General features: G+C 35.6%; 1 protein-coding gene across 14 annotated transcripts in view; it reads right to left on the reverse strand.

The window, feature by feature from the left end:
- Positions 1–1684: 1684 nt before the first annotated feature.
- REPS1 (RALBP1 associated Eps domain containing 1) overlaps positions 1685–15173 on the reverse strand; it is a 69621-nt gene continuing 56132 nt past the window's right edge. For 10 of the 14 annotated variants that reach the window (XM_052784517.1, XM_052784510.1, XM_052784520.1 and 7 more), the window contains 8 exons: positions 13618–13690; positions 11205–11323; positions 10383–10447; positions 9151–9336; positions 7611–7706; positions 6932–7080; positions 6197–6302; positions 1685–5097 (listed from right to left, as the gene is read on the reverse strand). In XM_052784517.1, coding sequence (XP_052640477.1) covers positions 5029–5097; positions 6197–6302; positions 6932–7080; positions 7611–7706; positions 9151–9336; positions 10383–10447; positions 11205–11323; positions 13618–13690 — 863 coding nt within the window. In that variant the 3' untranslated portion in view covers positions 1685–5028. The remainder of the gene's footprint in view (positions 5098–6196; positions 6303–6931; positions 7081–7610; positions 7707–9150; positions 9337–10382; positions 10448–11204; positions 11324–13617; positions 13691–15173) is intronic. The other 4 variants (XM_052784518.1, XM_052784511.1, XM_052784515.1 and 1 more) reach the window with 2 other exon arrangements.

The raw sequence follows: 15173 nt of genomic DNA on the forward strand, positions 1-15173 counted from the left end.
AAATGCTAGTCTTTCTTTTTTGCCTTTTGAATGGACACCAAAGACAACAGGCTCCTTGCAGAAGACATTCCCGATTCAAAGTGCTGTTTCGTACATTTAACTTGTTTCACTCCATGGACCATACCCTCTTCTGTCAGTTTAAATGCAGTCTTATTTGAGCCAGAGAGAGAAATACAGTTAGAACTCTGAAGTTAGATGACAGAAAGCAAAAGCCACCATTGCTGTTACATGGGATATATCAAAGAGTTTACATGCATTGTAGAATAGGATGTATCTCTCTATGAGTTCCTCAGTAGACTGGGAAAAAAACACTCCAGTCACATAAGGTTCCACAGCAGTATTGCTAGAATTTCTTTTTTCATTAATATATCACTAAATGTCAGTTTAAATTGCTTTCGCTATTTATGATGTTTTGTTCACTTCCTAGGTTGCTCATAATCAAGACCACTCAAAACAACAGAGTAATTTCAACTGCTTCCAGATTAGATGCATTCTTAATATCTGTAAGAGTGAAAGTGTCAAGAACATATTCTACCAGAGATAGAAGAGAATTCATGTAGCTTTCTGTGTTGCAGTATGCTGTCAGTGTGATAAATAGTACTAAAAGTCGTCTTAAAATTTCAGATATAAGCTGCGAGATCACAAACTTAGTATTTCATAGAGTTACAATTCTGAATTTTTGAGTATTATAATGAAACAAGGGCTGTTTCTGACAATAACTTAAATGCAAGACATTGAATACCTATATATCAGTAAGCTGGAAAAAAGTACTGTAAAATCACTTTGGAATACACTAATAGTGTACAATCAGGTACAATTAGCGTACAATCTAGCTTTAAAGCAGGAATTGCACATTTAAAACCTATTTGGCCAATTTAAAGAAGCATTACTGAAAGTAAATTACACAGTATTAAACCCTCCCCCCAAACATGTAATTGAATTTTGAAAAGCAATTAATTTAAAGACTCCTGTGGAAAAAAAAGGTTTCTATTTTGCTTGGGTACTAATTATCAGGACAACACTGCATAGTCTCATTTGGTTATTAGTATACAGACATTAACATTGTTCCTATACAACTGCTAGTTAGTTGTTTTCAAAGACCATTAGGTCTATTTAAAATTTTTTTGCTGTTAGAGAACAAAGTCCTTGGTTTTCATGTGTTTTCTTCTAGAGAGCTGTATTATAAATGATTAGTACATCAATATGCATGGCAAAACAAGCTGGAATTCTGCTTGTGAAATTAAGTTGTATGTCTCAAAAAACAGAACTTTGAGGAGTATAAATGAATACTCAACTGCACATGGACTGCTTTGTAAAGTATTTAAGAAACTAAAGCATGCAAGCATGTTTAAAATACACAAGTTATTTTTTAATCTTCTACACAGAGTAAGAATTGCATTGTTATTACTAACTTGGGAGTAACATGTTTTTGTAAGACATTACCATTTCATGAAACTACATTCTACTAGAAACTAAGAGTAGAATGAGTCAAGAGACAGTGCGGTTTTTTTTTCCAATTTTTTTTTTCTTTTAGGAAAAAGTGATTCAGACTAGGTCATCCATAAAGTTGCATTTAGAGACAAACTCTGTACATAGCTGAACCCAGGAGAGTAACTCAACTTTGCCCTAAATGTAGAGCGGAAACACAGCACACCCCATCCATAAGGGACAGAGACATCTCACACAAGAAACAATGCTGCAAATTTATTTTCTTTAGCTTTGAGTTTTTATAACCTCAACTTTGTTTATCCCACATATGACATTTTCAGTAATAAGAGATCCTCTAGTTCATGTACTATACAATTGCAAGTAAAATGAGGGGCATGTGAAGTACAAAAAAATTGAAAATACTAGCTTACATTGGGTAGACTTAAAATACTGCTCAAAAAAAGTGGCTTTTCAGCTCTTTACCTTTGCATTTTGGAAATCTTCTCTGCAGTCCAAAGATAGGCAATGAATGGAGAAAAAAGCAACTCCAAAGCAGGTGGAATGAAGAAAGAGGCACATTAGTAGGAGAAACAAAGGAAACACAAATCAAACAAGAAGAGAGACACTCCTCCAATCACAAATTCCAAAGAAAAACATTTTGCAGGTGTTTCAGAAATGCATGCTGCTGTCCATCCATCCTAGCTGGGTACATGAATCACACTCCATACTATTTAGTAGTCTACATTTATGCTTGCAATATAGAGAGCATCTCTTGTATGGTACATAATTCCTTGCCCCAAAGAGCTTACAATCTAAGTTCATAAAAAAGAACGTATCAAGCAGCTGGATCAAGATCAAACAAATGGCGAAGACAGGGAAATAATTTTTTGAGGGATTAAAGTTGGGTTACATTACTAAGTGAGGTAACTTCTGAACATCATTGGCAGTGATGTTCTTAAGACATAAGTAATTTTTCAGTTAGAAGCTCTTCTGATCATGAAAAACTGGTTTAAAACATACTGAATGATGCATTAAAAGTAATCCACAAAAATCCTTAAAAATAGACTTGTTGGCAAGACACAAAAATGTTCAGATTGTCCAAGTTCTTCACTTGAGACACTAACTTGTCATTCTACTAGAAAAACATTGATGTTACAGAAAATCATACGTACACGTCACATCTGAATGTAAAAGGCTTTTCACGTTTAAGCTTAAAATGTTAAATTCTGATTTATGAATCCTGCTGCTATAAACATAGGCTTAATACTTAAATATTAATATGAAAATAGTACTATTTTTAAAAAGTATTTTTAAATTTAAAATAAACTATGGACAAGATCCTACTGGTTTGAAATCAACATTCTTTAACTACAGTAAGTGACCCACTTTTCTAAACACTGTTCTTGCTACTTGGCAGTTATAACAGAAGTGATTAGTCCATCTACTTTAAAGTTTTTTAGTTTTGTTTTGGGTTTTGGTTTGGTTTTTGTTTGTTTGGTTTTTTTTTTTCTTTCATTTCCTTAGTTATATCTTATTTTTTGAAGTCAAAGTCTTGTACTTTATCTACTAATTGGCAAGACATACTTGATACGTAATTCATATGTAACCTTTGTGCCCATTTAGCTATCATTTCTTAATCCCTTTACATGCAAATAGAAAGTACCACCTTTCATGCAACTGTGACATTTGTGTCTTTCACACCAGGGAATCTTGCTTTGGATTATATACATAAGCCATCTGCAACACTTCCATGACATTTGAAAAAATGTTGGAATAGTTATAGTAATAAAAATTAACCATAATTATCCAGTCTGTATATGATAACCAAAAAGAGAAATACTTCTTTTTCACTGTAACAAACAGCATATCCAGCAGAAAAATCTGACTTGAGCTATCCTTTTGGAAAGGAAGCAGATGTTAAGAGAATTTCATTTAAGCACAGAAGTGACACTGTGAGGATAAGGACTGCTAACAGGCGATCCATTTAGTTTTAATTTTGAAAGGTATTCTCAAGGAAATCAAACCAGAAATGAAAACTAAAGAACTATGTATTTCTTCGACCCAAGTCAGTACTAGTGTTTACATTTTAGAAGTTACAACTGTATTAAATTTGCTTATAGGAGGATACAAAAGGAGTATAGCCACAGATTACCAAGAGAATTTGATCACTTCTGACCAACAGCTAAAAAAATGAGGGAAGGAAATGGTCAAGGGATTATGATCAACTATTTCTCATACATGCCACAAAATTACAAAAAATTCCCTGCAGACCTGTAATAAACCCCTCCCCCCATCTGAATGAGTTTCAATTCCCAGGTAAAGATGAATCAACAAAATTAAAATATTGTGCTGTTTTATTGGTGTAAAAATCACACAATTGCTAGTTCTGATTCTGCAGAGATACATCCATGCAGTTAAACATCTATGATCCCACAGCCAGAAGAAGCCATTAAATAGAATATCTGCTGTTAGTCAGCAATTAATGCAAATTTACATATGAGATCAAAAGGTGTGTATCGTACAATATACAACAAATCCTAATACAGTACATCAACCTGAATAGCAGGATACACTCAGGGAACTCTGTTAATAGTGAAGCGTGTCTATATGCCAGAGAAATAAGGCCTGGAAACAAGATGACAGAAGGTACCCCAAAATTCCTAAGAAGCAAACTGTTCATTTTTTGTTTTGTTTTTTTTTTTCTGGGAATTAGAAGTTCATAGAGGTATTGACACATTACTTGACAATACAATTTGTTACAGTGAAGACTGGTGGATGTGATCTGTTATTAAAAGGTAATGTGTGAAACATGCAATTACAGGTGGTGCTTAGGTAATGTGTAATTAATATGTTAGGGATTTACACCCAACTCTTTTCACAAGAGAGGACTGAAAAAGGTCTGTTTGACAGACTACCAATTGTACCATAAATCTTTATATGCATGCGGCTGAACTGGGATCATGAATGGATAAAATGTGAACACCTGGCAATCTGTGGTTACATACTCTATAATGTATGCAACAAAAACAAAATCAAATCCAGTTGATATGGCAAGCAGCCTGCAAAAACTCTGTCAACCTGAATAAGTTGGTTTATTGCAAAGAGGCAGGCTTTCTAGAATTGTGAACAACTTTCCAATTGTGAAAGGCAGCTTGGGAAGTAACATTGGCTGATGACAGATTACTAGTTTTTCTCTTTTCTGGCACAGTAAAATAAATGCCATAGTGAAAGAAGATTTTATATGCTTAAAGTCAACTGATTAGCAATCCTCTTCTGCAAAGATGTTTCAACGGGAAAAAAGAAACCACTAAAAAATTCCAGTTGGAAATTTTGGTGACAAACTCTGCAAACTCAAGTCCAACAAAGATCACGGATGCCCACAGAAAATTGAGAGGCAGTGTCACATTCAAGGAAAAAGTTTTTGTTTTCTCTGTACTGAAATTAAAATACTTAAATACAAAAGTGGACAAATTGACAAAACAGAACCACAACATTTAATGTAGAATAGAGTGCACTGAGCTAGATGCATGGATCTTTAAATAGGCTTTGAAACCAATACCCCTTTCAAAATTAGTAAATTCACAGTTAACGGCAGTAGGCTTAGAGGTGAGAGAAGGGTCGAAGTTGTTCCAGTTGGACTTCCAGGGAGATTCTCTCTTCAAGAACATCCTACAAAAGAAAGATTTTTCTAGTGACTGTCCACAGAGAATGAATATTAAAAATTTCCTCATGTGATCAAAACTGTTAAATGTCAGCTTCAGTTTTGAGAACTAACGTCTTTTCTAGAACGTGGAGAACTCTTCTGGTAATCTGAATGGAAGATTGGCTAGCTAGTAATTACTCATAAATGAAAATCAATACTTTGCTCAAAGGTGAAGCCATTTAGTATTTTTTCATTTCTTTCAAATCACCCAAAACCACAAAGTTGTAACCAGCTGCAAACCCAACTATAATATTTTCAAATGAAGTCTAAAATGTTAAGGGGGTAAGCTCTCATCTCAGTTAAAAGATTGGAAACTCAGGGTTTTTTCCCCAGTTTTTCCTCTTACGTGAATTTTATGCACCTTGATTCTCATAAATAGTAACAAGTGAAATTCAGGCTTGATAAGTTTTTAAAATGGCCTATCTTCCAGTCTAGACAGTATCACATTAATTCATGTTTACATTTAAGTTTTGGGTTTTTTTATATTAACTTGATAATTAAAGTAGGTATCTTAAGGTAAGAAAGATGCCAAAAGAAAGATGTTAAGATGGTGCCTACAGATAAATCCAAAACAGTAATAGCTGACCTAAATAAACAGATGACTATTGTTCTTATTAAGCTGCAAGTTTTGCATTCCAGATTATTGTATTTGTTTAAAAATATTTATGATTTTATTAAGACTTTAAGGTTTGCTTTTTCCTTCAGAAGAAAGCAAACCCCTTCAGCTGCTGTTCTCAATACTGCTTTTAAAGTATCTGATGACCACAACAGCTACCTCTAGTCATTAATACTAAGTTAAGATTTCTGATTTTTTATTTTTAGTGTAGCTGAAAGCAAATCAATACATTGAAAAACGTGTTTTGTAGTAGTAAAAGTGTCCTTTGTAATTTCACAAAGCTTGTCACAATTAGGTACGTTCTGTGATCTACAAAAACAACTAAATATTTTGTATCAACATCCTCTACTATGTATATCATTGGTTTGCAGAGATGCCTGTTACTGTGCCTCACTAACATCTTGCCCTCTCAGGCTCTTCTCTTAAACAGACAAAGACTACAGAATTACCTTTAGTTGCTGCTGTAGTTCACTATTCAATCTGGCCAAAACAGTGTTGGTTTCCTTGTTACGTCTGATTGATGCCTGAATTGCCTTCTTGTCTTTCCCCACTGATCTGAGAATATATTAGAAGTACTGTAATAAGTCATTTCATTGCTTAGCTGAGTATCTCATTTACAGTCCCTCTTTTTTAAATGAGCAGAATCCTCTTTTCAAATTTTTTTAACTTGTTACACTGTTAATTTTCCCTCTTCTGCCTGGCTCGATTAACCTTGTATGTTTGCATGGAAGCCACATATACTTGGTTTCAACAAAACATCAAGCAGCACATTTTAAAAACTTGTCACAATCAATTTTCTTAAGTCCCAACACACCGTACCACATTCATTTACCTCAAAGTTATTAATGTAATAGTCTACTTTCACGCTAGGACACAAAGACTGCACATTTTGGACTGTTCATAGCAACCATTATTTCAAATTAAACACTACATCTTAATACTACCACCACTTATTTCCAACATACTTGCAGAAGTTAAAAAAAGAGTTCACACTCCAAAATTCAAGATCTCTTGTGGTAGAGGCTTTGGGATGATCTTGTTTAAAAACCAAAACCCTTTAAACTGTTAAATTAATTTAGTTTAAGCACACTGAAATTTTTCGCAACTCCTGGAACAGAAAGTGTGTATGCTGTTTAAATGTAAATTTTCCAGTAACAGATGTATTGATACACTTCTTGGGTTACCTAGGAATAGATGGCTGTGAAGCAAGAACAGCAGCTATGACACCTGTTTTCTGTGTATGTTCCTCAGCTTCAGGTCTTAGCTCATCTTCTGATTTTAATCTTCTGCGAATAGGCTTTGGTGGTGGAGCAAGTGGGGTAGTGCCTTTACCCTGAAGAGGAAAACACAGCCTATTAATTCTCACGAACTCCATTTTACTGGGATTATAACCTGGTAACTTGTTTGTATTACATATTCTCAAAACCAGCTACTGAGCTAACTGAATTTACAACCCATCAGATATTTTCTGACAGACATCTAGCTGCATTCTCATATGGTCTGGAAAAAAACCTGAAGTACTAAATCCTACCCCCTGGTGAAAGGGCAGGAGGTTGCTACACACTGACAAAGAACTGTGCAAGCAGAAACACCATGGTACAACTGACAACTGGAAATACACAACATCTCAGAGCACGCTTTCACCTCAGTAATTATGTGTCTGTAACAAAAAAAAGCTACTGTTAACCAAGCTCTGCACTGAAAGTTTTGCTCTGTTTTAAAAATTGTGCCTACTTCAAGCTAAGACCTAAGAAAACTGGGTTCAAGTGGAAGCATATGAAGTTGCTGTTGCAAATCAAAGCAAACACATAATTTCATATGTATCAGACAACTGCGCTCTCCTTCCAAGTGTACTTTGCATACCGCACTAGTGGGGACATTAGCAGGTGCTTTGTCTTCAACTCTTCCATCTGCTTTGGCAACTCTATGAGAACTTGCAGAATCAGAGGGCTTTTCAACCTAAAGGGATATAAACTACATTTAGAAAACTACTTCTTAACAAGTATTTCATTTGGCAACAGTTAGAATAAATACAAGTATGCCGCGTTTCTGATACATGAATACAGTTCACAACTAAATTCTGGTTCAAGTCGTCTTTAGAAGCACAAGCTGGAATACAGCAGCAATACCTGCTTTGGAGTAAAACCACCTAAAACTATCTTGGTCACAAACACTGTTTTGGCCTGGGAGCAGCTTACAGAAGAGGCATATAAGTAAAAAGCTCTACTTCCAGAATCAATAGTCAGACCTGTATTTTGATACAGAAATTAAGATTCAACACAGAATCTAAAATAATTATGAAAAAAAGATTAAATAGTTACTTGAAAGTACTCTGCTCTCAAGCATTGTACTCCGGATGTTGGAAGACCTCTGAATAAAGTCAAATCCCCAATATTATGAGGCACTGTATAGTACAAAAGAGGCTGTGGCCAGACGATAAACTGCTACAGCTGTTTCTGCTATTACATTACCACCATTATCTATTTATTACTGCCAAAGGTTAATCCCTCCAATGGAACACAATGTGACTGTTCTCCATCCACTTCAATGCAAAACAATCAGCAGGCTTAACTTAAGCAGTTTTCAGTGGCAGCTTAAGCTAACGTAGCTGATTTTGCAATGAGGTACAATGGAGAATGCTCAAATGGCTCTACGTCATTTACCTTCCTGATTAAGGGAAACAAGAACAAGTTGCTAATAGTTGGGAGGACTTTAAAGCACCACAGGTACTTTTGCAACTGAGGATGCAGAAGTGCCCCAGAGAACTTAAAATCTGGATGACGGCTACAAATTATGAAAGGAAAACATGAAGTAATTAATGTAATAGCAGTAAGCTATTATGACATTAGTAAGAATAAACTCTGAGGCTTGCAAACTTTTTAAGTCCTGTTTCTGTAGTAGGAAACAAGGTTTTGTAAACATCTCTCTCTGTATTATAGAAGGATGCCAGAGCTCTATTCACTTTATCTGTCTGTCCAATGGCTTTGAACAGAACCAAATTAATGGAATTCTAGCAGATGCTTACAATACTTGACAGTCATCTCATTTATTAAGACAGACTACTTCAAAACTTGCCAGTTTTGGAAGTCTGGCAAGAGTGAGCAGAAGAAAAGTTTTGCCTGTACTAAGTCTTAAATGCACCAATACAATTATGTTTGTGCACACACATGCTAATAAGTACAAAGTCTTTTGAATTACAATCAAGAACTGAGAAGAAAGGAATTTCTTCTGCCTAGGTGTTTAGCAATTACTACATAAGCGTAGCAGTGTGTAATGTAATTGATTTCTAGCAATGGATTGGGATGCCATAAAAATACCAGAGTTCAAACAGAAGTAGGTTTTAACAAAGTCTCCTAACTGTTGGTGGTATTAAGCGATTGACAAGATCTTCACTTCTGTTCACCTGCAAGACTTCTGAGTGTGTTTCAATTTCATCTTCTTCCTCTTTGTTTACACCTGAAACAGCAAATGCCTCAAACTGGCTGAAGTCTGCAAAATTTGGCTGTTCTGGTATTTGCTGAGGTGAGGTACTGGTATGAGCTATTAGGCCTTCAGCATCTACTGGGCGATGCACATGAGGACCTGCACCCTGCAATAAAACAACAAAAATATTTAGTGACATTGTTCTTAACATAGTTATCTGATGCAAAGAATCTTGCCAAACAACAGTTTGTGACAGAACGTTAAAGATTATTTGCCTTTTTAGAGAAATACTTAAGAGAAAAGAAAGTTCAATCAGATGTGCTATTATCCAGAGAACAAGACCAAAGACAAATGCACTGTAGGACTAGCTAGATTCATTGGACAGTAGATGTTTCTGTTGCAACTGTATCAAGCCTGATAGAGCCAAGCTGGACTGATTTTTAGTCTAGTTCCACAGGGAAACATGCTTATGTGATCACACTGTATGGCATATGTGTGTCATTGTACCCTCTTTCCTTGCAGATTATTTCTGAATCCATTGACTGACTTCAACTGCTGGTAACTCAGATTCTTAACAAGTAGCTGCTGCTGAAAAAAACTGAAAAGCAATTTTATCTGTCCCATGTCAGATCTGCACAGCAGTTGAAGGATTCAGCTGGTTGAGACAAAGAAAAACAAACTTTTTCAGTATTTGTTTTCTACCAAATCAGCTAACTGAACTGACTCAGACCAGGCCTGCAAAGATGACCAAGTCTATAACAAAGGAAGAAGTGGGATCACTCCTTTTCGGAGCAGGCATGTTATGTAAAACGATACCCTGTTCGAGACAGATGGAAGACAAACACTTATTTTGCAAAACTTTGAAAGAATGCTCTCACAGTCTGTGTTATGGTCTATTAGCTATGCAGGGACAGATAAAGAAATGTGAAAGTATAACTTTCCTCTCTTTCCTACAGCTCAGAGCTCCAGAGCCATTCACTCCTCCCTCCTCAATCTCTACTTTAATCCCTTCCCATGGTTCCACCAGAAGCAATTCTTTACTCAGGAAAGGCTAACATTTGGCTATAGTCTAGGTTTTGCCATCATTCACATCCTGGTGGTTTCAAAAAATACCAAGCAATGCTACTCATTTTAGAGATAAGTTAAAATTCAGAGTTAGATAAAAACGATGCACCGAGTTAGAGTATGATTTTTCGAAAGTAACAACATCACCTGTGAAGGCTGTGGTCTTGGAGGCACTGCAGGGGGATAGGCAACAACTCCAGCCTGTTGCTGTCCTGTAAAAAAGGCATCGTGGTTGGCCGACGTTGTTACTCTTCACATTACAGTGCTATCAATTTTGACTTGTCAGCATAAAGAAGTCCTGCATTTTGCCTACATATCAACCTGTCATATTGAGGACCATAATTGTAATGTCATCTCCTTTCAAATTTCTAAACACACAAAACAAGGAATCAGAACATGGATCTTGTCCTTTGTTCCAGCTCAAAGTACAGACATGGTCATACTTTTCTGATCTTAGTCCTGTTTTTCTTTTACCCTCATTATACACTCTTAACATTTTCTCATACTTCGTGATTCTGAATTGCATAATACTGACAAGCCAGAAGTACAATAAAAACCTTTAAGCAGCAAAGCATCAGAAGTGACCTTTAATAATTTCCTCTGAAGTGAAATACTTAACACCCATCTAATACATCTGATAATGAAAGAACTCCTCTTGAAAATTTACTGGCAGATGCAATTCATTGCATGTGGGTACACTACCAAAATGTTATTTCCTGACTTTGCTGCCCACATTCACCCAAAGGACTACAATGCCAACATCGAAAATTTACTTCCTATATTATCTGTTTAAGCAAAGTGGAGTACAAATTTTAATACAGGAAGAGTGACAACATTTTCAGCTTTTTCATTCAGAAGCAGTGTTTTAAAAAACACACTCTAAATCTTTCTTCAGAGGAAAAAAAAATTGTTTGCTTCAGGAATATACGTACTGAAAACTAATATACACTAGGAACACAGTATATCTACCTGGGGTAGCTGAAAAGGATCTGTTCATATCTAAAGATGATGATCGAGAATGAGAAGGATGAGGCCTTGGAGGGGGTGGTGGCGGCGCAGTGTTATCTGGAGATGTTCCTGAATGTGATCTGCAAAACATATAAGCTTCTGTAGAGATTTTAGGCAGCTACAACAGAACTAAAATTCAAAAGTTCTTCAAAGTATGCAATTAAAAAAATAAAGTTTGACAGATGGAAAAGAGCCTGATTGCCATTGATTTTGAAGATTGCAAAATCAGTTTTAAACTTCTGGTATTCTTTGATTTCACAATTGTTTTTATATTTCTATTTACTTAAATCTCCATTATCCAAATTATTCTTATATTACCACAAGTAATTTACCTTTGAGTAACCAATAGCTTGACACACATCCCATGTGAATGATAGTTCATAAACAGAGAATCCTAAATACAGTAATTCTATCCAGATGGTAGTCACTATAATTTGCAAAGTATGTAAGATGTAGTCAAACATCCTGATTAGGTTTTAAATAGTTTAAGTTCAATGTCATTGAAGAAAAATATTAAGTTTCTGTTGGACCTGCCTCCATGTATACTGAGCTTAAGAAGTATCTCAGTGTACGAGATAGCTATTTAATTCTCTGCCTGAAATTTTTCAAATCTATATGCTTGGTAGCATCTTCAGAAATTTTAACTCAGTCTTAGGTAGGATCACCATCTAGTGGATACCTGTTGTAAGTTCATCGACCACACATGCAGAAAGGATAGAAGGATGAAGTACTGCACCAAGTGCCATTTAAGTGGGATTTATTGCATACAGAATTTTTGTACAACTTCCATTTAAAAACAGCTTGTAGAAACTTCCTAACTAGTCCAATCTGAGCAAGACAGAGTTACTGAATCACTGACGTGAACGCAGCTACTCTTATTCAACTCATAAATAAGTGATAAAAACTTTTCTACGACTGACTTCTGTAACATTCTTCTATAACTGTCATAAGATATAAAACTAGGAGAGGTAAGAAGTACCTAAATTTCACAGAAAACCTGACATTCCTGAATGTGTAAGTCCAGACAGAAAACTGAGTTATCACAACAGAAAAATTTGCTTTCTTAATATACTCTCCAGGACAATGCTTCTGTAACACTGTGTAACCCTCCAGCTGATGAAATACAAATATAATTACACCAACACTTAGGGTCATCCCTCTAGCTAGTCTAGCATAAAAGGCACAAGTAGGATTAAAAAAGGGAGAAAGTGGTTTAAGGACACTCCTGAAATATCATTATCTGACATAGCCTTGTCAGTTTTTGCTTTCTGAAAACAGAAAAAGTACTCTGGACTGATGGTAGGGTTAAGGACAATGTCATCTCTATAGATAAGATTGCAATTGGTAGAAGAGGTATCAGCGGAAGGAAGTAAAAGAGGAAGTGGGAGAAAAATTTCCTGGATGGACACTGCCAGAACTGCCAGCTCTGGACAGAAGCTACCTGTGCCATAAAGTGGCAACTCATCAGAAAGCTTCACACATCCACACAAGTTCAGCAAGAGAACCCAACCCAAAATCAGAGATGAAAAGAAAATGTTGAAACCATCATGTTGATAGTACAAAAACATACATAGAAGCAGGACAGACAATCAAATTTGCCATTAAGTAACAATGGAGGAAAGAAGTTTTCAAGCTGCTGTACTGAATGGCAACTGCAAATCTTTCTTTGCTATTGAAGTCACCCTAATTATTTTTGGTTTGAAACTTACCTCTGAAACTGACTGTAAGATGGTTAATGGCATAGCTGATGTTTAATCCTACTCAGGCACATTTAATGGGAACAATTAGCACCACCTAGTACAGCACATTCTCTTATGTCAAACAATGCAGTTGTTGGTTATGTGCTTGCATAGCTTCCTCCAATGCCTTAATTTACATTGGGGCTATGACTGTCCTTCATTATACAAAAGCCCATTATTAAAAGAGATTGAGTTACTGCTGTGATATTTCTAATTTATGTTTTATTCTTCTTTTATGCTACAAAGTCACAAGGTACTTCTCCATTAATGCCTAATGGATTTGTTTAAAAATACAAAAAATTGTTTTCAAGTAACATCATGATCTCCTATAAGCTTACATTCCCTTGTGTTTAAGGAGAAAGTCTTTATCAGGATTTCTGAATGAACGTGGAGTTTCATTTGACTGGCCAATCCCAAACTTTTTAGACTACATTACTTTTCAAATTTTCACTTTATACATTAACAGGACCAGCATACATTGTTAATGCATTAGAAAACACACTGCCTCCAGATTCCTGAGTGTTAAGAATCTATTTAGCCATCATTTTACCAGCTAGCTGTCAAAAAACCAGAAGCTCAGAACAGGCTGCTTTAAACACCTTTTATTTATTTTCTTCAATTGCTACTTTACTGACCGTTGCCGTGTTACAGTACTTCCAATTTGCTCTGGATCTGAAGCATAGGAGTCCGAACTGCTGTAACCATCTGCTGGTAAAAGAAAGTACAAAGTTTCATATGTGTTTCGCAACATTAATATACCCTAACAGATATAGGTAATATATAACTTCAAATATCCCATTTTTATTTTTAAAAAAGGTTTATATCCTTGTACTGCTTCCCTGTAAGGTATCATCTGGGCATGATTCAAAATCCTTGAGTTTGAGTAACTGAAGGATCCAATACAAACCAACTCCCCTCATCCAATACTATGAGTTGTTGGTTACTATTGGGATGTACTTAAGAATAAACAATGACAATAGTGTTGTATTTAAAATACAAAATGCAAGTTTCATAAGCAATAATTTTTAAACACTTGGCATTTTATCACTTCAACAATCTAGCCAACAAGAGTAAGGGACATCCAAGAAAAAAAAAAAAAAAAAAAAAAGCAAGGAGTAGGACATGCTCGATTTTAGAAGTCTTAAAGTATTGTCACCAGCCTTAGAAGTCAGAAGAAGGAAAAGATATCTACAGTACACAGATGAACTCAGTAGCTTTGCTACTACTGTAACTTCTGTACCTTCAAGGCTAGTACTCAGCTCCATTTTGGACTAAATCTTTTTAAAACCTTTCCGCTTTTGCTTAAGGCAACCTATAAAAATGAAAGATGCTATTACAGCATCACATAAGACAGTTTCCTTAAGGACACCCTTACCCTTAAAAGCTGTGCAAAGCTTGAGGTTTTTTCCCCAGAAATGAGGAGTCTCGCTAAAATCACAAGATTTGTGTGGAATGAATGTAGACAGAAAAATGGATATCAGAATAATTTATCACAAGGGATGATTCCAGAGCACATGGTAAAGCATAATCCAAGGTGGAAAGTCACTGGACCAATGAGACTCACCTGATTAGTTATCAGTAAAGAAGAAAATTCTACTCAAGAACATCAAGATTTTTCTGAATTACCCAGTCTCAAAGGATTACTTTAACCTCCTAGGACACTAAAGTCTTCAAAAGTGTTAAGACATGTCAACCAGGACTCAGAAACAAGAATCCTGCAGAGATGACTTTCCTGTTCAGCAAGGCACATTCTTACTTGTTAACTCCCCCACCCCTTAAAACTGCAGGTACATTAATCTAGTGAACTTGGCTTGAAACCTTTACCATACACAGTTAGCTGAGGAATACCCTATTTCAAGTCCATTTCAGATGAGAAGTTATTCTCTGCAGGTTTACAGGTGTGTCTCTAATGAGGACTACAGAGAATTAAAAGATGGTATCTATATACACATTCTTTAAAAAAAAAAGAAACAGAAATGTCTACCACAAGATGACATTTAAGTTTTCAAGGATCAAGTGAGAAACAAGAATTCATGTAATCACACTTCTAAAAAGAAAAAGCAAGCCCTTCTGGACCAAAAAGTTTTACATCATTTCAGTACAAAACTACTGGTTTTACACTGATAATAGAAGAAGTATTTCTAAACCAATTTCAAAGACATTTGGATAGTAAACAATTGTAATGGCTATA

Source organism: Harpia harpyja, chromosome 4 (genome assembly GCF_026419915.1).
Source record: "Harpia harpyja isolate bHarHar1 chromosome 4, bHarHar1 primary haplotype, whole genome shotgun sequence".
Taxonomy (NCBI): Eukaryota; Metazoa; Chordata; class Aves; order Accipitriformes; family Accipitridae; genus Harpia; species Harpia harpyja.